This window comes from Myotis lucifugus, unplaced genomic scaffold (assembly GCF_000147115.1).
Source record: "Myotis lucifugus unplaced genomic scaffold, Myoluc2.0 scaffold_162, whole genome shotgun sequence".
NCBI classification, from domain to species: Eukaryota; Metazoa; Chordata; class Mammalia; order Chiroptera; family Vespertilionidae; genus Myotis; species Myotis lucifugus.
The window spans coordinates 582,937-604,156 of NW_005871210.1; the positions used below are offsets into that span (position 1 = coordinate 582,937).

The 21,220-nt window shown below is 40.0% G+C and overlaps 1 protein-coding gene and 1 pseudogene across 3 annotated transcripts in view; one reads left to right on the forward strand and one right to left on the reverse strand.

Annotated features, from left to right (window-relative positions):
* The window catches only part of CUNH10orf76 (chromosome unknown C10orf76 homolog), a 143,704-nt gene that overhangs the window by 109,194 nt on the left and 13,290 nt on the right, over nt 1–21,220 (reverse strand). For 2 of the 3 annotated variants that reach the window (XM_006095871.3, XM_006095872.3), the window contains exons 3-13: nt 19,096–19,152; nt 18,840–18,986; nt 16,603–16,710; nt 13,328–13,420; nt 12,463–12,537; nt 12,255–12,341; nt 7,594–7,650; nt 5,340–5,383; nt 4,240–4,300; nt 1,916–1,962; nt 1,318–1,393 (exon numbers count right to left, since the gene is read on the reverse strand). In XM_006095871.3, coding sequence (XP_006095933.1) covers nt 1,318–1,393; nt 1,916–1,962; nt 4,240–4,300; nt 5,340–5,383; nt 7,594–7,650; nt 12,255–12,341; nt 12,463–12,537; nt 13,328–13,420; nt 16,603–16,710; nt 18,840–18,986; nt 19,096–19,152 — 852 coding nt within the window. The remainder of the gene's footprint in view (nt 1–1,317; nt 1,394–1,915; nt 1,963–4,239; nt 4,301–5,339; nt 5,384–7,593; nt 7,651–12,254; nt 12,342–12,462; nt 12,538–13,327; nt 13,421–16,602; nt 16,711–18,839; nt 18,987–19,095; nt 19,153–21,220) is intronic. The other variant, XM_023759817.1, reaches the window with a different exon arrangement.
* On the forward strand, nt 5,850–6,344 carry LOC106698320 (annotated as a pseudogene).

Here is a 21,220-nt window from a genome sequence, read left to right on the forward strand (position 1 = left end):
GAAGTAAAGACACAAGGTACACATACACTGGGGACCAAAACAGATGGCTCCTCTGTCCCTGACCTTCTTTAACCACCCCTGCCACATCAGCTCTTCAGAATTAAGCTGAGTGGGAGCCACTCACTCCTCCCCAACAGCTTTACCAACCTTTTATTTCCTTTAAAATCAGTTAGTTATAGAATTCAGAAAGCACATAAGGAACATAGTGAGAATAGTAAATAAAGTCTCATGTTATCAGTTGTGAAAAATTATGTGTCCTCCTAAGCAGACCCCAAAGCAGCACACTGCTTTTTGAGCATGGCTTATTTTTGTTAAACTCAATCTCATACACATCTGCCCTTTGAGAAAAAAACATAAGCAAATCTTCCTTTAAAAGAAACCTAAGCCCGGCCAGTGTTGCTCAGTGGTTGAGCGTTGACCTATGAACCAGGAGGTCATAGTTCAATTCCCGGTCAGGGCCCGTGCCCAGGGTGCTGGTTCATCCCCAGTGTGGCGAATGTGGGAAGTGGCTGATTGATGACTCTCTCTCATCAGTGTTGTTTCTGTCTCTCTCTCTCCCTATCCCTTCCTCTCTGAAATCAATAAAAATATATTTTTTAAGTATGTATTAGGTTTCTTTTATTTTTACATATATATGTCTGTGTATACACAGACACACACACACACACACACACACACACACACACACACATACATATATTTAATTTTACAGCTAAACCGGGTTGCAGGCTTGATCCCTAGAAGGGGGTTACAGGAGGCAGCCAATCAGTGTTTCTCTCTCTTTCCTTCTCCCTTCCTCTCTCTCTAAAATCCAATAAACTGGGAGTGGGTGGAAGAGATTAACCAATGAACTTATATGCATATATACATAACCCATGTACACAGACAATAGTGGGATAAAGGACTGGGGGGGATGGGGGCAGGCTAAAAGGGGTTAATGGGGAAAAGGGGGACATGTGTAATATTTCAACAATAAAGTTTTTTTTTTAATCAATAAACTATTCCTTAAAAAAGAAAAAAATCCATATGGGTTGATAATACCAAGGGATTTCCAGTGAGCCAAATGAAGTAATCTCAACTCATCTGGGTTAACAGAATCAGTAAAAACTTTACATGTTATCCGACCCACTTTGCACCAGATGGAAACATACATATCCGAGGATAGCACGAAGCAAAAGCAACTGATGCAACTCTGTGTTACCACCACTTACCAATGCAAAGCAGGGCTTAAACAGGCAAAGCCAGAAGGCTTGTCAAGGGAATGAATCTGTAGGAAATTCAGGAAGAAAAAGGATTGGAGTTTTTAATATAACCAACCTGAGCTAACACTGTGATGAAGTTGCGATTTAAATGAACAGCTTCATAAAGTGCCAGGAGGATGGCCTCATTGGTTCTAAAGAAAAAGAGAACAAAGTGAAGAGGCTCTTATAATGGAGAAGTTAGAACAATATAACCATCAAGATAAGATTTCACCCCAGCTCCCCATTATCAATCCTCTGGAATTTCTGATGCTCCTTTTATTTCCTCCCTGCCCCAATATGTAAAGTGTATATAGGCAAAGAGAAAAAAGTAAAGAGCCTTAACTTTAATTACTTAGCTCTTATCTACTTCATTCACTATTTTCACTCTCACTGCTTCACCCCAATCCAGTTAAGTCCTTAACTGGCTCAGATACCCAGCCCTCTTGCATTCCACTTCAAAGATAGCTGGAAATAGTTTCTCAGCTTCCTGGGGCTCAATACACAGGAACCAAAGTAGAGGTTCCTAAGAGTCCATTCTCAAGAAACACTTGATATATCACCAAGAAAGTGTGAATCTATAAAAGATTAACAAGAGGTAACGTTTCACACTCCCACCCACAGTTGGTGAGCCCACATTAAGTTCAAGTCATTGCACAAGAATGTCAGGCACTTACTGTACTGAGATTTTCTCATGGGCATCTGCTATGAACATGTTGCCCACCTGTGGAAGAAGAGGGGAATTGCACACTTACAGCAGGAAAATTTAAGAAGCCATTAATCAGTGAAAAAACAAGCTACTTGCTGCCCAAGGGAATTTGGAGCTCTGGCCCACCAGTCATACATACACAAAAAAATCAGCCCACTTTGAAGATCTTAAAAGAATCGTAAGTAATAAATGAAATAATGAGAACTCCAAATCATCTTTCTTAAAGAGACTTAAAAACAATCCTTGTACTTTGTCCAGCTCTCCTTTTCAATTTAAATTTAGTAACCACTGACAGGGAGTAAATGTTAACCTAGACCAGTAGTCGGCAAACCCATTAGTCAACAGAGCCAAATATCAACAGTACTTCTTCAAAATAGATTCGCCCAGGCTGAAAACCGACTTCTGCGCATGGGCCACAAAGTTTCAATCGCACTGTATGTGCGCCTGCACGTGGTATTTTGTGGAAGAGCCACACTCAAGGGGCCAAAAAGCCGCATGTGGCTTGCGAGCCCCAGTTTGCCAACCACGGACCTAGACCATCATTCTGCATCTTTCCTGGAAGTTGCTTTGTTAAAGTCAAAAACTAATTCCTGCCCAGCCAGAGTGACTCAATGGTTAAGCGTCATCAACTCATGAACCCGGTCACGGTTTGATTCCCAGTCAGGGCACATGCCCAGGTTGCAGGCTCAATCCCCATTGGGAGGTATGCAGGAGGCAGCCAATCAATGATTCTCTCTCATCATTGATGTTTCTATCCCTCTCTCCCTCTCCCTTCCTCTTTGAAATCAATAAAAATACATTTTTTAAAAACTAATTCATAAAGAACATCACAGAAAGTAGGCTAATTTCATCCAACATAGAGCCATCTTCCGGGGAATAATTGAATTTCAGACCAAAACTGTCTATGTGAAATCCATGGTCCATCTATCAGATCACAAAATTTTTAGAGTGTGTCCTAGGGAGGGCAGCCAAATAAGTAAATGTTGCCTCCAATATGGTTAGAAGCATCGAGAAAGATGCCCATCCCTCTAAAAATACTGTTCCACCTGTTTACTGATGTACAATACAAAACTATGCAGCTGGAGTTTCATTTGTTTGTTACAAAACTTTTTCTTCTTGACTAAATGGCAAAGATCCTTGAGAGCAATATAATTATATCTAAGTCATTTAACCAAACACCAATACAGCACCCTTACTGCTCTGACCTCTGAGAGACTTTAGTTATTGATGTTTCAGAGTTAAAGAGCTTATCAAGTCCTTCCTGAGAGTAGACTCTAAGAAAGAAGAAGGGCATAGGCATTTGGGGTGGGGAGGATTGACTTTTGGGGGGTAGAGGGATGACTGTTTCTTGCAATGAACTCAAAACTATCTTGCTCTAGTCCTTGACCAGCTAGCTCAGTTGGTTAGAGCATCATCCCGATATGCCAAGGTTGTGGGTTTGACCCACAGGCAAGGCACATTATAAAATCAACCAATGGGGGGAAAAGGAGGATCTATGTAATACTTTCAACAATAAAAATTTAAAAAAAAAAAAAAGAAAGATCATCAATGAAACATAAATAAGTGGACCACAAACTATGTTTCCTTCTCTCTCTAAAATCAATCAATATAAAAAAAATATTTTTAATTGTCTTGCACTAGGGCTGATTATTTGACTACTAATGCCCAAGGAGACTTTCTGAATCTGCCTAGAGTCTAAGACTTGCTAGATTTATCTCTTAAAAATTAGTCACAGATTATCTGGCCCAAAATGCCTATGATGCCGAAGTTGAGAAACCTTGCTCAGCAGTCTTGTAAAGTAGACCAGTAACTTCCCTAGACCATGGACCTCTCAGCCCATTAAGCCTTTAGGCGGGTGGCTCAGATCCACAGCACCAATCCCTCGACTCCAGGAACAGCTACGAGGAAACAAGTGGCCACAGCACACAGCCAAGGAGCACTCAGGGTTCTATTCGGATCTAAACCCTCCTATTCTATGTTCCATAGGGTTGGTCTTCAAACAAAGCCAACTCTTTAGAAAGCAGAAGTCTGGCTTAATATGTAACTTTATTGTAGCCTTAAAAACTAAATTAATTAATTTGAAAAAATCTATCTCAGCGAAATCGAAGCTCTTCTTTCTCCTTACTTCAGTTTGGAAATCACTAAGAGATACAGCTCTCAAAATAATCTGTTCTGAGTAGCCCTCTCACTCCCCTCATCATGCCATCACCTCAAACTTCTGAGTCCAGATTTGTCTACCCCTACAGACCTCTTACATTTCTGAATGGTAGAGAAAAAATTAGTAGGACTTACCATATTTGTTAAAGCAGAGAAAAAACCGCTCTGGTGTTCTTCTTCCTTGTCTTTATACTGCCTAAAGAAAAATAACTAAATTCAACTTTAGTATTATTTATCAAGTATGTCTTTGTCCTTAGCATTCTAGGTAATCAAAGCAGGACACTCATAGAATTCACTGACTCCAGAAAATAAACGCACTATGACAATCTAGTCACTGCAGTTTCTCCTGCAAGCTAAAAGGCACCCATCTGCTCTTGAGGTAGTGTGTACCAAAATGCCTGGCTACTTTGGTAGAGACTTAGAAAGCAAGCTGCAAAAGTGTGAAACTACTCTAACATATGGCTGATCCAGTTATTTCCCAAACAGACTATTACTTGAAAAGTGTGACAGTGAAATTACTTCAAGGCTGTAATAGTGAAAATCACGTTTGTTTTTAAAGGAAGAGAACGGAAGTAATCTGTAAGCTAAACTATTTGTGGAGATGGGACAGATTTTAAATTCCAACACCCAATTGTGTATGAGGAAAGTATGGAAAGAAGCAAGAAAGATCCTGCCTGGCCCTTGTGAAGATTGGAGACTCTTCTGGTTCCCATTCACTGAATATCAGATACTTCTCCATCCACAGCAGGAGGAAAAGCAAGCATCACTGAAGTGAGCCCACAAAAGAGAAAGGGACTCCAGGAAACTGCAGTTGCAGTTGATGAAAAAGAAGCATCTGGAAACCTAATTCAATGTTTTCTCCTGTTATTCATATTTTGAAGCATACAAAAAAAGCAGTGTTTCACAACCTTTTTTACATAGAAAATTATATTTGTGTGATATACTGAGCTAAATGGAAGAGCCTGCTTGTGGCTGAAATACCAGTTAAAATGCTCTGAGATAAAATACTAAAAGCTGCAAAGAATGTGCCTAATTGTTTAAAGAAACAATGGACACTAACCTGATGGCTTCTCCCTTGGTGTTACAAACAACCCCTGCTAAAGCCATCCAGCCAAGCTAGAGCAAACACATCTGCCAGCAGCTGTACCTCTGAATACTTATAGCATAGGTAAGGCAAGTTCACCCAAGAACTCTAACAAACCTGTTTCCCTTCTCTCCTGGAAAGGTAGACTTACCTGTTGTACTCAGATAAAGCCTGAGCAATCACAAGCCCCATTCCCTAGAAAGAAAAAAGACAGCACAGGTGAAATAAGGGGCTGGCAGTGATGCTATGATTAGGCCAGGGAAAACACTAATTACACCATCATGGTCCAAGACCAAGAAGTTCTACCTGAAAGTAGGCAACAAGGACAGAAATTCTGAGAGGCATTGCCAAAGCATCAAAAGCAACTTCTTTGGCCCAGCTGGGGTGGCTAAGTGGTTGGGCATTGACCCATGAACCAAGAAGTCACCAGTTCAATTCCCGGTCAGAGTACATGCCTGGGTTGTGGGCTCCATCCCAGTAGGGGGCATGTAGGAGGCAGCCAATCAATGTTTCTCTCTCATCGATGTTTCTCTCTCATCGATGTTTCTATCTCTTTATCCCTCTCCTTTCCCCTCTCTCTAAAAAATCAATAAAAACATTAAAAAAAAAAAAAAAAGAACCTCACCTTTCGGCCGGAACTGCCACCTTCCAGTAGTTCACCAAAATGACTAACACAGAGGGAAAGAGGAGAGGCACCTGCTATGTGCTCTCTAGGCCTTTTAGAAAACATGGAGTTGTTCCTTTGGCCACATAAATGAATCTACAAGACAGTGATATTGTGGACATCGAGGGAATGTGCATTGTTCAAAAAGGAATGCCCCACAAATGTTACCATGGCAAAACTGGGAGTCTACAATGTCACCCAGCATGCAGTGGGCATTACTGTGAACAAGCAAGTTAAGGGCAAGATTCTTGCCAAGAGAATTAATGTACATATTGAACATATTAAGCACTCTAAAAGCCAAGATAGCTTCCTGAAACGTGTGAAGGAAAATGATCAGAAAAAGAAGGAAGCCAAAGAGAAAGGTACTTGGGTTCAACTGAAGCGTCAGCCTGCTCCACCCAGAGAAACACACTTTGTGAGAACCAATGGAAAGGAGCCTGAGCTGCTGGAACCCATTCCCTATGAATTCATGGCATGATAAGTGGGAAAAAATAAAAAAGACCTCTGTGCTGATAAAAAATAATAAATAAATAAATAAATAAATAAATAAATAAATAAATAAATAAAAGGAACCTCTTTGGAGAGATTTCTCTGATCTAATTATCTTGCTGTTACTTAAAAGAGTAACGGGGTAAAACAGACCAGCTCAGATCACGGGCAATTTCACTGGGATCATTTTCACTTCAAAAGAGAAAACTGAATTAGAAGCTTCAAACAAAAAAATCTCATATGTCTCTAAACAAGCCACTCTTCAAGCCACAGGAGTATGAGAAGATCTAATAAAAATTAAAGTGACTTATCAACTTTCCCTCTAGAATCTATTAAACACAACACAAAGATCAATTAAGGCCACAAGATGAATAATGGGTACTTCTATTCATAAGGGAAATTAGAAAAATGAAGAGGGCAAGATGGAAAGAGAATAAAGCCAGACACCTGGTCATCTTCCTCCTCCCTATGTTCAGAGATCAGATGTTATTTCCCAAACTTTCAAGGACATACTGCAACAGATATATACCATTATCCATGTTTCGGCTTCACCAAGTCAATCTATAAATACCATCTGGCTAGTTGTACAAAAAGGAATTTCTGATCGTTTAATCACTTAAGCCTCTTTTTTCCCCCAGCTTTCTTGAGGTATAACTGACATATGAAATTGTAAGCTATTCAAAATGTACAGCATAGTATTTTTTAATATATTTTATTGATATTTTACAGAGAGGAAGAGAGAGGAATACAGAGAGAAAGGGAGAGAGATAGAGAGTCAGAAACATCGATGAGAGAGACACATCGATCAGCTGCCTCCCGCACGAAACCAAGGTACATGCCCTTGACTGGAATCGAACCTGGGACCCTTCAGTCCGCAGGCCGTCGCTCTATCCACTGAGCCAAACCAGTTAGGGCCAGCATAGTATTTTGATATATCATTTAAGCCTTCTTATTCTTGGAAATGTAACTTACTGGACTTTGTAGGATAGTCAACCTCAGCACACTATAACATGAAATATAACCAACCATTTCATCATGATTAGCAAGCAAATGTCCCTTCAAATCTTCCTTCCATGATGAGAAAATAGAATACAATACGATAGCTGCACTAATGCTCTAAAAAGAAACACAAAGTCCCTCTTTATAGCCAGATGAAATTAACACAAAAGCCCTCTGCTCTCTAAATATCCACTGCAAGTAAGTTTATTGAATGCAAGCAATTAAAACAATACACAAAGATCCAGATACTCACATTGAGCGTGGCCTCGTCATCCACAATAGACAGCTTCACAATATAAGGATTCACAGACTGTTAAAGAAGAGAAGAGACTCAAGGTGACTGTGACCTACTTAAAAACCCACTATTTAATAAGGTGTTAATAAAAATGCAGGTATCAGGCCCTCTCTCTACAGCAATGCTCCTACTACCCAGACCCAAGCCCATCTTATAAGCTAACTCCCCCATTTCCAGTAAATCTCTCAATGTGCATGGGCATTCACCAAGCACACACATGCATATACATGCATACATCTGCACACACATGCACACACACAAATTCTGTTCTACCTGCATTTTCCTCTGGGCTGAATTAGCTCAGGCCTATGTCTGGCACTTCTACCATCTTTCCTTCATATTTGTTTCTAAAAAGTAAGTGAACACTCCACAAAACTCACTCTGTCCTATCCTGCCAATAATTTACTGAGTCCATAGGGACAACTGTCTTTTGGGGGACATAAAAGCTTCTTTGCCATAAGGCACAAATTTGTAAGTTGCTAACTTACATTCTGATCCCAAAGGCTCCCTAACCATTCCACAAACGCTATGCAAGGACTGATTCACCCACCCGTAAAACAAAGCCACCTGGGGGGTGGAAAGTGGCAGCTGCTTAACAGCCAGAGAGGCCATTTGTGGATCTGATACCCAAATAACACTGCAGGGGAACTGGAAAAAAAAAAGGATGTAATTACCCAAACTACAATCTGGTCAGGACACTGGGATTTAATGATTGTCCCATCACTTATAGCATTGGAAGATTTCCTGAGTTTTTCCAGACCCAATCTCAGCTGGGCAGCATATGGAAATGAACATATATTTAAACTCATTAAGCAGTTGGGCCATCTCCTACTGGTGAGATGAGAACCAATGACCTGCTCACCTTGAAAACATCCCACCCATGGGATGTGAGGAAAGATCTCATGTAGATCAGGCACCAATTCTAACCCAAGGCAAGCAAGGAACAATAGTTCTCAGATTGGCGGTTTTTACAGCAACCAAGAAAACTCATTACAGAAAAACTTAGAAACCCAACTAAAAGGCTAACCCCCCACAAAGACCTTATTTAGTCAAGTTTCTGAGGGCATCTTTCGAATGTCAGTTGGGAATGGAGAGACAGCTTTGCTTTCTTAATAGCCAAATGTTTATAAGGTTTTCTGCAACACAACTCAAGAAGGTAAAACCCATTTCATTTGTTACTTGATGTAACAGAGGAAAGCTCTCAACATGTCTTCCTGTAACCAACAGTCAAATTCTGCCGGTGCTACAGATTTCAGATAAGATCCAATGCAAGTGGATGCTTAAAAAAAAAAAATCACCAATAGGCTGACCTAGCAATGCCACCATGATTAGAACACCACCAGAAGAAAAAGACCGGTTTCTTAGCATAATTTTTGAAAGTCCTAGCCACTCACCTTCCAAAAAGTACACTGATACCGGCAATAAGGATCATCTCATTACCAAGAAGAGTCTGTGCTTTTGCAGCAGTGGGGGAAAGGCCAGGTGGCTAAAAGCAAGGGTTTGAGTTCTAGCTCCTCTATTTATTAACTGTAATAAGTTAAGCACACCAATTAACAGAAGCTCAATTTCCTCATCTGTAAAATGGGAATTATATTTTCTTCCTTGGAGTTGCTATGAGACTTAAATGAAGTAAGACATGTAAAATCCTTAGCATAGTATCTGGCATATGGTAAGGGCTCAATGATTGGTAACCATATTTTTTCTCCTTTGACATTTTTATCACATTTGAAGGAAGCTCTTTAGGAAAGGAAGAGAGAGAGAGAGAGAAAGAAAGAGAGAGAGAGAGGGAGAACGAACTTCCAATTGGACCTTCCAATTGGACATAATAAACAATTTTGTAATTTCTGGAAAATGTCATGTTCAATGGGCAAGTCACTTCATCTCAGATGTGGCCAACCTAGAAGGCCAGGATATTAATGCTGTGAAAAATTCTATTCTCCAGACACTGATTCTCCTTAGCACTATGTACCTGTTGTGCTGGTCATGTTTTAAAACTGGAGGCAATCTACTTTTCAGCTACAAAACAGAATTACAAACTCAGTGAGGCATCATGAGGTTACTCTCATAGAGTCCTGCCTTTATTTGATCTAAACCATTCCATTCTTACCATTTTTCATTGCACTTTAGGCCTTTTTTGTTGTTATTGCCTCCTCTATCTCTTTAAATAAAATGACTAAAATGGAATGCATTACTTGAGGTGAGGAAGAACTATCTTTTACATTTACTACATGACATCTTTTCTATCTTTTCTATTACTTCCATTCCTTAAGTCCAACACCTTATTTGCTTTCTCTGTGTTTAGCTGGGCACCCAGCCTCTCTGGTGCCCTCTGCACCTTTCTAGAAAGGTCACAAATTACTGCATTGATCATGGAATTGGTTCTCCACAGCACATACCTCTCATACTAGCTTGTATAAAATTTCACCAACTTTTGGTTTTGCTACATTCATCTGGAATTCCTCATGTTTCTTCAAAAACCTGACTCCTCCCTGGTCACCAGGCTTCCTTGATGGTTTCTGGTGAGTGACTTATATCAAAAGCTGCAAAGCCCAGATAAATTATGCCCACCAGCTTGACCTTGCCTAGTATATTAATTCTTCTGGGGCTTCTGACAGACTAGATGCATGCCTCGCTCCAGAAATATGATTTCCTCCAGTTCCTTGGCCATGCCCAATTTTTCAGGCTGACATTTCAGAGAGCCCTACTGGGCTGAGCCAGCTTTCAGTTCACATTCAGAAAAGCCAAGCCACTGCCTCAGAGTGGCCTGCATCCAGCAGAATGTTCCAAAAATACTCATTACTGATGATGGTGCTTTCCTATCACATATAACTCAACTCTCTTTAACTATCTTCAGCATTTTTCCTCAGCTATTTTTCTTGCTGTTGTAATAAGGTCCCAGAGGCTATTATACATGACAGAGATCAAAATGGCTGCCATGCCAACCCCTCCAGATCACCAGTAAAACAGGTTTTGATGATAAATTACATATTTATTAATCACTTTAAACACCATCCGTCAATTCCTCCAAGACAATGAAAGCGATCAGCTCCTGGGATTTATAAGACATTAACACTGGTCCACATATTCCAGTTCCTCTTTAAGTGTTCCTTTCTCATGGCCTTCCCTTCTTCCATATCCCTCCAGATGTTGTTACTCATCATTGTTGACCTGACTAGGAATCTTATCAAATATCACTAAGCGAAGATCCGGAAGTTCAGAAATGATAATCCTCCCTCCAGCTGGCCCACTTCTCATAGCATTGCTACTTATTAAGTGAAGAAAGTCAGGTTCCCTCAATGCACTTCCTGACTTCTGGGTTTAATAAAGTACTCCTAATGCCCTGGCTGGCTTGGCTCAGTGGATAGAGCGTCGGCCTGTGGACTGAAGGGTCCCAGGTTCGATTCCGGTCAAGGGCATGTACCTTGGTTGCAAGCACATCCCCAATAGGGGGTGTGCAGGAGGCAGCTGATCGATGTTTCTCTCTCATCAATGTTTCTAGCTCTCTATCCCTCTCCCTTCCTCTCTGTAAAAAATTAATAAAATATATTTTAAAAAAAATAAATAAAATAAAGTACTCCTAGTATCCAGGATTGAAGGCTAAATGCTCCTTATTAGTCCGAAATTATCCCCAGTAAGGCCCCTGGTCTTCCCTAAGCGGCATTTTCTGTCTTTTGAGGGGAATCAAGTAGACACATCAATCAATCCAAGTAAAACTCTGAGTTCTGCTCTTCATCTCAAAAACCTATAAATCTGTCCCCAATTAATTCAGGGGCAAAAAGAACTCCAGAATTAATATGAATAAGGCTCTGTCTAAATTTCCATTAAAATGAGAAACAACCCTGGCTGATTTTGCTCAGTGGTTAGAGTGTTGGTCCACGGACCCAAGAGTCACAGGTTCATTCCTGGTCAAGGGTGCGTATCTCAGTTTCAGGTTCAATCCCCAGCTTAGATCAGGGCTTGGAGCGGGAGGCGACCAATAGCTATGTCTCTCTCAAGTCAATGTTTTTTTTCTTTCTCTCTCTCATCCCCTCTCCCCTCTCTTCTACTCTCTCTAAAAATCAATGGAAAAAATATCCTCACTCCTCAGGTGAGGATTAAAAACAAAATCAGAAAGAATTCCCAGACCAACAGTGATACTTTTATAAGTGGATTGCATTAAGTAAATCCAACATATGAAAGTCCAATCTTTCAAAACAGATGCATAAGGTCAGTGTTTCCAATCCTGGCTAATCATCATATTCAATAGGGAAGCTTAAAAAAAAAGATTCCCTGGTCCCACCCCCAAGAGATTCTGATTCTGTGTGTTAAGAGTAAAACCTGGACATTTCTTCTTTTTTAAAAGTTCCTAGGCGATCCTAATGATAAGCTGGGTCTGGAAACCACTATATTAAGGGATATTTACTCACTTCATTAGAAGTTGCACTACAGAATTCCTTTTAAAAGCTACATCATCTGCCCCATGCATTTAATATAGGGTTTTTAGAATTTGGCTTATCAAAATAAATCCATATATCATTTACCAAGAGCATGTCTTCCACATTAAGCAAAGTCTTCTAGAAGTAGCCACATGTAGGAAGATTATAGGAAGATAACAACTATTGATTAAAGAAGCCACTTACCTCATATTTTCTGTAGTTCACCAACAAAGCCAAGAGGACTACAGCATCATACCCATGCTCCCTACGACTTGGGGGGTGGGAGAGTATCTGTAATAAGAACCAGAAATGTGTGATAGTGCTAATTCCTAGTTCCTAGGAATGCAGACAGAGAAGATTTGAGGAGGTAGTTTACCCAAAAGAGAAAAAGGTGACAAGGAAATTGACCAACCTGTAAAATTGCTTCAAATATGCTGTTGATCATTACATACTCCAGGATAGTGTTCTGGCTGATGTTATCTGTCACCTGAGTGCAATAAAGGGCTTTTTAAAGACTACCCTGAGATACTCTGATATTGCATATATATCTCCTTTGCTAGCATCTAAGAGAAACAGAAATGTTAAAACATTCTACTAGATACTTACTGGACCTTTTTTAAAGCTCCCCCAAAGCCACGATAGCCTAAACAGACATAGACTAAAACAGACACTAGACGGATAGGAAATTAGGAAATTAAAACTCCCTAAATTTTTTAACCTCTCATTGTTTCTCTCATACCCTCACACAAGCATTTGCTTAACAGTTTCTTGGATTTCAATCCTCAAATGCACAGGAAGAAGTTTATGATCCAGAAGTCTTTGAGTAGTGGCAAGGAAGGGAACCACCTGAAGTAAATGAACAATACCTTGCCCTCCTCCCACTAGAAGGTACAGGCCAGCTTCATGCTAGAAAATCTAAGTCAGAATAAATAAAAATATTCAGAATTACAAAAACTGTTTCCAAATGAGACCTGATGAGAAGGGCAAAGCTGATCATGCAGAAGAGAGTAGTTCTCCAGGAGTGGTACCTTTAAAGTAACAAATATCACATATCCTGCAGGTTAAAATGATAGCAGTTGCTCCAAAGAGCAACTTTCAGGAAACAAAAGACCATACAACTTCCTCCTATACATTCAGACACAACAGAGTGATGTAATGCCCCAGTACATAATTTATTTTTCTCTTTTCCTCTCTAACTTTGGGCTCAAATATTCAAATAAGCTTGCCCCTGCTGTTAACTAATACCCTTGACAAAGAAATATAGATGAGTGACTTACAGTCACTAGGCAAAGGAGAAGTTTCAGGCATAAACTCTTCAGACTTTCAGAACCTTCTGCACAAAGCAATGAATCCAAACTCTCCATCAAGTTCTGAGAAAGAGAACGGTTAAGTGTTAAACCATATCAAGTAATATCTACACTGTGTCTTTGTCCAATTCTGGGTTATGTTACACAGAGTAATGTGAATAACACACAAGGAAGCAAGCATATCACCCCCTGAGGCCCTTGCAAAATTAGACAAAGAAAAGGAAGACTTCTAAGTCTACCTATTTTTAGGAAAATGCTTTAGTAACAACAGCATAGAATAATAGAATTCACTATTCTACCAAATAAATGTTTATAGCCTATCATCCTCATATAAACTTTTATTTTAGAATGAAGTACATTTTTAAAATATTTAATAATTATTTAAAAACTAGAGGCCCGATGCACGAAAATTCGTGCAAGAGCAGGCCTTCCTTCCCCCCGCTGCCAGCACCGGCTTCCCTCTGGCACCCAGGACCCGGCCTTCGCTCCAGCCGCTAGCAGGCACCCAGGACCCGAGCTGCTTCCCTCCAGCCGGACGTCCGGTCTAATTAGCTTATTACCCTTTTATTATTATAGATGGGTAAATTAAATAATAAGTATATAAACTAAAAAAAACAAATAAGCTAACAATAAAATAAATTAAATTAAAAATAACAAATATCAAGCTGTTTTGATTAGAGTGGCTTTGTAGTATAATTTGATATACCAGGACTCCTCAAGGGAGGGTTGTATTTTGAAAAATCAGTAGGAATTAATTAAAACTTGAGGAGGAAAGGAATTCGACAGGCATTAGCATGATCAAAGACAATGAGGAATGAAACAGCTCTGAATATGAACTTCGAATACAAGTAGTTTGTTATTATGGAAGTATAATGAGTGAGGCACAGTGATGAAAGATGAGACTAGAGAAATAAATAGGGAGCAGGTCTTGAAAGTTTTATAAGGCTAACTAAGAGTTTGGTCTCTATTCTGTTAGTGATAGGAAACTAATAAAGGGTATTAAGCAGAAAAAATTGAGTGTAAGATACAATACCTCTGGTGTCAATGAGAATGACAGATTTAAAGATGGTAAGCCTGAAGGAATGGAGACAAATGAGGACTAACCTATCAGTTTTCTGAAAATAGTTGCCATGTCTTATTTGTCTCTGTATCCCCAGTGCCTGACACACAGAAGCCCAACAAATGTTTGTCAAAAGAATGTATAAAGACATCACTGCAATGGTTCAAGTGAGAGATAATGGGGACACTGGTAACGGGAGGGGGGGGGGAAGGTATGAGAAATATGAGCTGAGGTAAAATTAGCTGAACCTGGTGATCATTTGGATATGAAAAATGAGAGAGAGAACAGACTAAAGGATGACTCCTAGGTTTTTGGCTTTAGGTACCGTTAAGACAGGTACTTCTATTCTGATAGGGAATGAATGAGGAAAAAGAGATATAGGGAAAACAATGAGTTCCATTTTAAATATGTTTAGCAAGAGATATTTAGGGAGTGGGTATATTCAACAAGTGCTTACAGAGTACATATACAATTCTGAGACTCATGAAGGGATGTTAAAGCTAAAGTTAGAGACTTAATAATCAGTAGCATATGGGCAGTAGTTAGAATGAGGATGAAAGAGAAATATGGGATTTTATTATGATATATACATGAACTGTATAGGCTAGAATTAAAAAATGACTCCAGCTCTAGCTGGTATTGCTCAGCGGTTAGAGTGTTGACCATCAAACCGAAGCGTCTCAGATTTGATACCCGGTTGAGGGCACATGCCTGAGTTGCAGGTTAGACCCCCGGACCGGTCAGAGTGCATGTGGGAGACAACCAATCAATATGTCTCTCTCACATTGATGTTTCTCTCTCCCTCTTTCTCTCTCTCTCCCCCACCTCCCTTCTACTCTCTCTAAAAATCAATGCAAAAAAATATCTACAGGTGAGAATTAACAAAACAACAAAAATGACTCCAGGTAGTAAATTTTGTGTAGTCATAATTGTCTATCCATAAGTTTTAAAAATTGTCTAATCACTATAAGGATTCTTTGGCACACAGATTTTTTAATGTATTTTTTAATATATTTTTATTGATTTCAGAAAGGAAGGGAGAAGGAGAAATAGAAACATCAATGATGAGAGAGAATCATTGATTGGCTGCCTCCTGCATGCCCCACTGGGTATCAAGCCCACAACCTGGGCATTTGCTCTGACCGGGAATCGATCCATGATCTCCCTGGTCCACAGGTGAACACAACCATTCAGCCACGCCGTTAGGGCTTAATATATTTTTATAGCCCTAGCTGGTTTGGCTCAATGGATAGAATGTCAGCCCATAGACTGAAGGGTCACAGGTTCAATTCTGGTCAAGGGCACATACCTTGATTGCAGGCTTGATGCCCACCCCAGGGAGACAACCAATCAATGTGTCTCTCTCACACCGATGTCCTTTTCTCTCTGTCTCACCCACCCCCCTCCACTCTCTCTAAAAATCAATGGGAAAATATCCTCAGGTGAGGATTAACAAACATATATATATACACACATATATATATATACACATACACACACACACACAGAGAGATATGTTTTTTTAATAGCCTGGCTGGTGTGGCTAAGTGGTTGAGCATCAACACATGAACTAAGAGGTCATGGTTCAATTCCAGATCAGGACACATGCCCAGATTGTGGGCTCGATCCCCAGTGTGGGGCATGCAAGAGGCAGTCAATCAATGATTCTCTCTCATCATTGATGTTTCTATCTCTCTCTCTCCCTCGCCCTTCCTCTCTGAAATTAATAAAAATATATTTAATAAAATAAAATAAAAAAGGAAGCTTAAAGTTTAGAACTAAAGTTACCCTTGTATATTTAGTGACATTTTATTTAAGTTCATACATGTTTTTAAAACTGTATGATCAGATGATATAAATCATAAAAAAGCTGCTCAGTCATTATCCTGCAGAGAAAGAATGCCTCAATTCAAATCTGAATTTCAAATTTTCCTTTATTCAGATAAACCAAATCTGTAAAATAAAAACATCCAAATTCAAGGCCAAATTCAGTCATCTATATCTATTTGAGTCCAAATCTTCTAGTACAGCGGTCACCAACCTTTCGGACCTCACGGACCACCAGTGGTCTGCGGACCACCGGTTGGCAACCGCTGTTCTAGTACATCTAACTGTCTGCAGATGGTACCCATGAACAGCTGTCAGAAGCAGCCATATACAGGCACAGCTGCAGCTTATGCCTCACCTTCATGCACAGCTCCGCCTTGTCAAAGCCCATCAGCATGTTGATAATGTCAAACCCAGAGGTAGACTTATTCTTTTGATGTACTCCTCGAATGAGTGCACACAACGTCTGCAGAGATGAGAGAAAGAATTCTGGAGAGGAAGTCTCAAAACGAAGGGCACTGGAACTGTAGCCTCACATTGCAACCTCAGAACCTCCTCCTGGCACTGACATTCAAGTGCTCTAACTCTTGAGTCCCAAAACTCAGTCTGAGTCTTCATATGTGCAAAATCCAGAAATCAAAAGAGGAACAGCAACTAAAACTATTTTTATCTTCTTTTTCTGTTGCTTTACAGCCATCCTCTTTTTTAAAATTGCAGTGGAGACAAAGACTGGAAGGTGATATTCAAAAATAAAAAAAGTTTTTGAGTTTGTATCATGGGATTGATGAAAGTTTCCTTTATTAAAATTAATTTTAGTATTTACATTATAGTTTATCATTTTTAATAATTATTTTTAATAACTAGAAGTTATTTAAGTCCCTATATGATAAGTCCCTATATGATAATAACCAATTGCTTCAAATCTTAAATTATTTACATTCCACTACTTATTAGCTGTGTGAGTCTAAATCTCTTTTCTCATCTATAAAATGGAAATAACAATAGCACCCATCTCATACGAATGTTGTGAGAACTATGTGAATTAATACCATAAGGCACTTAGAATAGTCCCTACAACTTTGTTAAAGCTCCAATAATAGTATCTTGAATGTTGTTAAAGTTCATTAAGTATCAGCTATTACAATAATGTACTATATTTTAATTGGTCACCAAGTGGTTTAATGTCAATTTATTTCCACCAAACTAAAAACAGTTTACAATTCATGCCCCCAAGCAATCATGGAAAGTACACTTTTCAACTTTCAATGAGCCCTTACAACTGTGGAATTTATTGTGCCAAAGGTTAACAAAGCTACAGGATAAACATAGTCCTTCTTTCTGGAGCATCAGTTCAAGAAGTAATTTCTACATTCTACAGATGAGAAAACGGGCTCACAAAGTGATCTGACTAGTAAGTCAGAAACTTAAAACCAAATCAACCAAAACTTCCAATAAAATCCTTTATGCTGTCTGTCTATCACTGCTCTAAATCTATCAATCACTAACCTAATACTCAGCCCTAGATTGGCTACCCTTGGAGGTACTAGATAATAAACTTTAGAAACTGCCCATCATTCATTCAGTAAAAATTTACTTATAGAGTGCTATTTGCCAGGCACTGTTCTACACATTAGGAACAACGTTTTGAATGAAACTATCAAAGTCTTTGCCTTCTGGAAGTCTAAAATGTATCCCCACAAGTCCAATAGTTAGCACATAACAGTCATCTAAGAAATAATTATTCAATGAATCTTCCTCTTGATCATGCCACTTAGCATTAAGAACAATGATTCTTAATGCTTTCAGAGTTACAGACCCTTTTGAGAATCTGATGAAAGAAAGCCCTCTCTCCAGAAAGATTATACATACGCCTATAAAATACTACATATAACTTCAGGGAGTCAAGGACCCTCTGAAACCTCAGATTATGAACTCCTGACCTAGTGAGAAAATACTGTATTAAGAATCTCCTCTGCTCTGGCCGTGTTTCTAAGTGGTTAGAGCATCAACCGTGCACTGAAGGGTCTCGGGTTCAATTCCCGGTCAAGGGCACATACCTGGGTTGCAGGTTCGTTCCCCAGTCCCACATGTGGGAGGCAACCAATAGATGTGTCTCTCTCACATCAATGTTTCTATCTCTCTCTCCTCCCTCCCTCTCTCCATTCCACTCTCTCTTAAAAAAAAAAAAAAAAAAAAAAAAAAAAAAAAAAAAAAAAAAATCAATGGAAAAAATATCCTCAGGTGAGGATTATAACAAAAAAATCTCCTCTGATTTTTGCTATAGACTAAGTAAACTTGCCTCAGTTTCCTCTCTATTTCTTCCTTTCCTCAAGTAATAATAAGAATTCTGTCAAACAATCTGTCTTGACACTAGATCAAATTATACAAATGGACAAGATTACTACTATATGCATCAATTTGTTTAACCAGGAAGATGACTGAACAAACATGATATAGATGTTTCATTACTTAAAGAAGTAAAGAAAAAAGAAAATCTCACACGTAAGGGCAATTCTAAGTTCCTCAGGTCTCAACAGATGTGTTACAATTCCTTTGTCCTATCAAACAAGACTTCCCAGTCTCCCAGCCTTGTACCTGCAATGCATTGACAACTCGAATTGGATGTTCCTCTCCTAGAGCCTGGATGCAGTGTTGAAATAAGCAATTAATGTTGTCCTTGATCTTCATTAACTCCTCACCATCAAGAGATTCCAGTTTGCCTTCTAGGTAATCTAAATTCACCTACCAAGGAAACGATAAGAACCTGAGTTCACTTTTAGTGCAGTGCCTAGAACACATGAGAAGGCAATCTCAGTTACCAGGAAAATCCACAGATGCCACCAAGTCTTACCTTCATGAGGAAGAGCTCCTCCCAAAATCGAGGACTGCACTTACTGGGGTCCTCTGTCTGAAATCAAGATAAGCAGGTTCAATATCTGCAGCTAAACATCAAATCACTAAGAATTCATTTGAAAGAGTCACTACCCATAATCAACATTACCTTACAAAATTAACTTTGAAAATTACCCTTTCAAAATTAATTTTTTACTTGGTCAGTATAAATTATTATAATGGGGAACAACAGTTATGGGATTTCCCCCCCCCCAAATGAAAAGCACTTTGCATATATATTTATTCTCTGAACCAAAAGTTAAATAATGGCCCAAAGAATCTCCCTCAAATCTTTCTCTTCTAACAAGAAGTGCACCTAGCCCTAGCCGGTTTGGCTCAGTGGTTGAGCATCAACCTATGAACCAGGTGGCCACAGTTCAATTCCCAGTCAGGGCACATTCCCAGGTTGCGGGCTCAATCTCCAGTAGGGGGTGTGCAGGAGGCAGCTGATCAATGATTCCCTCTCATCACTGTTGTTCCTCTCTCTCTCTCCCTTCCTCTCCCTTCCTCTCTGAAATCAATAAAAATATTTTTTTTAAAAAGGAAGTGCACTTAATCATCCAAATAAGTTAATCAAATTATATGTCCCCACTGCATTTGTATCAAGCTCAGTTTTCAAAGCCCATTCACATATTTATAATAATAAAAGCGTAATATGCTAATTAGACTGGACAGCCGAACAACCTTCCGGACAGCCGAACAACCTTCCGGACATCCTCCTGGACGTCCTTCCTGACGACCTTCTGGACGCAGCTAGGGCTGCGAGGGCCAAGGCAAGCCACCACGGCTGCAAGGGCTGAGGCAAGCCGCTGTGGTTATGAGGGCTGAGCCCCTTGCACGAATTTCATGCATCGGGCCTCTAGTCCTATATAATAGAAGCCTAACATGTAAATTGTCCCCTCTACTGGGAGTTCAACCGCTCCCTATGACATGCGCTGACCACCAGGGGGCAGGCAGAACATGGCGGGCGTCAATGATGTGGCACTGGCAGCAGGTGGCAGTGGAGGCGCTGCCAGCCCCAATGGGCCCCGACGAGAGCGGGACTGTGGTGGGATGGTGCAGCAGGTGAGCTGGCGGCACCAGGCCAAGGCGGGTGGGAGCGGGGCCCCAATCGCCCCACCAATTGCCCCGCAGACAGCAGCAGGGGGTGTAACCTCCGCCCGGCTCCCAGGCATTGAGAGCCGGGTGGGGGGGCAGGAGGGGGAGCCCCAATCAATCGCTCCACAGGTGGGATGGTGAAGCGGGTGAGGAGGCGGCATCAGGCCACCCCGCAGGCCACCCGAGGGACCCCACCTGTGCACGAATTTGTACATCAGGCCTCTAGTATGAAATATAATGACCCAGTGAACCAAGTATGATAGATATAACCATTACCTCCTTTTAGGAAAGAGGGTCAACAAAGTTAAGTGACTTATAAAAGAGCAGGAGCCTGAACCCAAATCATTTCAGTAACGCTGTCACGGTTTTTACAACATCTTGTGTTGATTGCTTCTACTTGCCCTCACATATGTATTTAGTCCTTTGTACAGAGTTTTTAACATGCTCTTTCCTTAAATTGGTCCAAAAGGTTAGCAAAAATTATAGTGCTAAGATCCAAATTTCTCAGCAATAATTTTCAAACAGAAATACTAGACCAGCGGCCACCAACCTTTCGGACCTCGCGGGGACCACCGATTGGTGACCACTGCTCCAAAGGTTTTCTTAAACCAGCGGTCGCCAACCTTTCAGACCTCACGGACCACCAGTGGTCCGAGATCACTGTTCTAGACAGTCAGAGGCTTCCAGTTAATGAGTAAAATAAGAAAAAAGATAACCCTTACTACCACTTTACAGGAAAGCTAATGACAAAAAGCAGTAGGCCTGCTATCACCTTTCCTTAAGTTGACCTTTTAAAATTACTACCAAGAACTAATGTCTTAATACTAATGAATTCTAACATGGACCATAAAGGAGATGGATTCTGGAAAATCAAGGTTCTAACATTACCTAATGGGAGGAAAAATGTTTAGATCTTGATTTTGTTGCCCTATCACAGATTCCTCTTCTTAATTAACGTCTATTCACACACAAAAATAAATAAATAA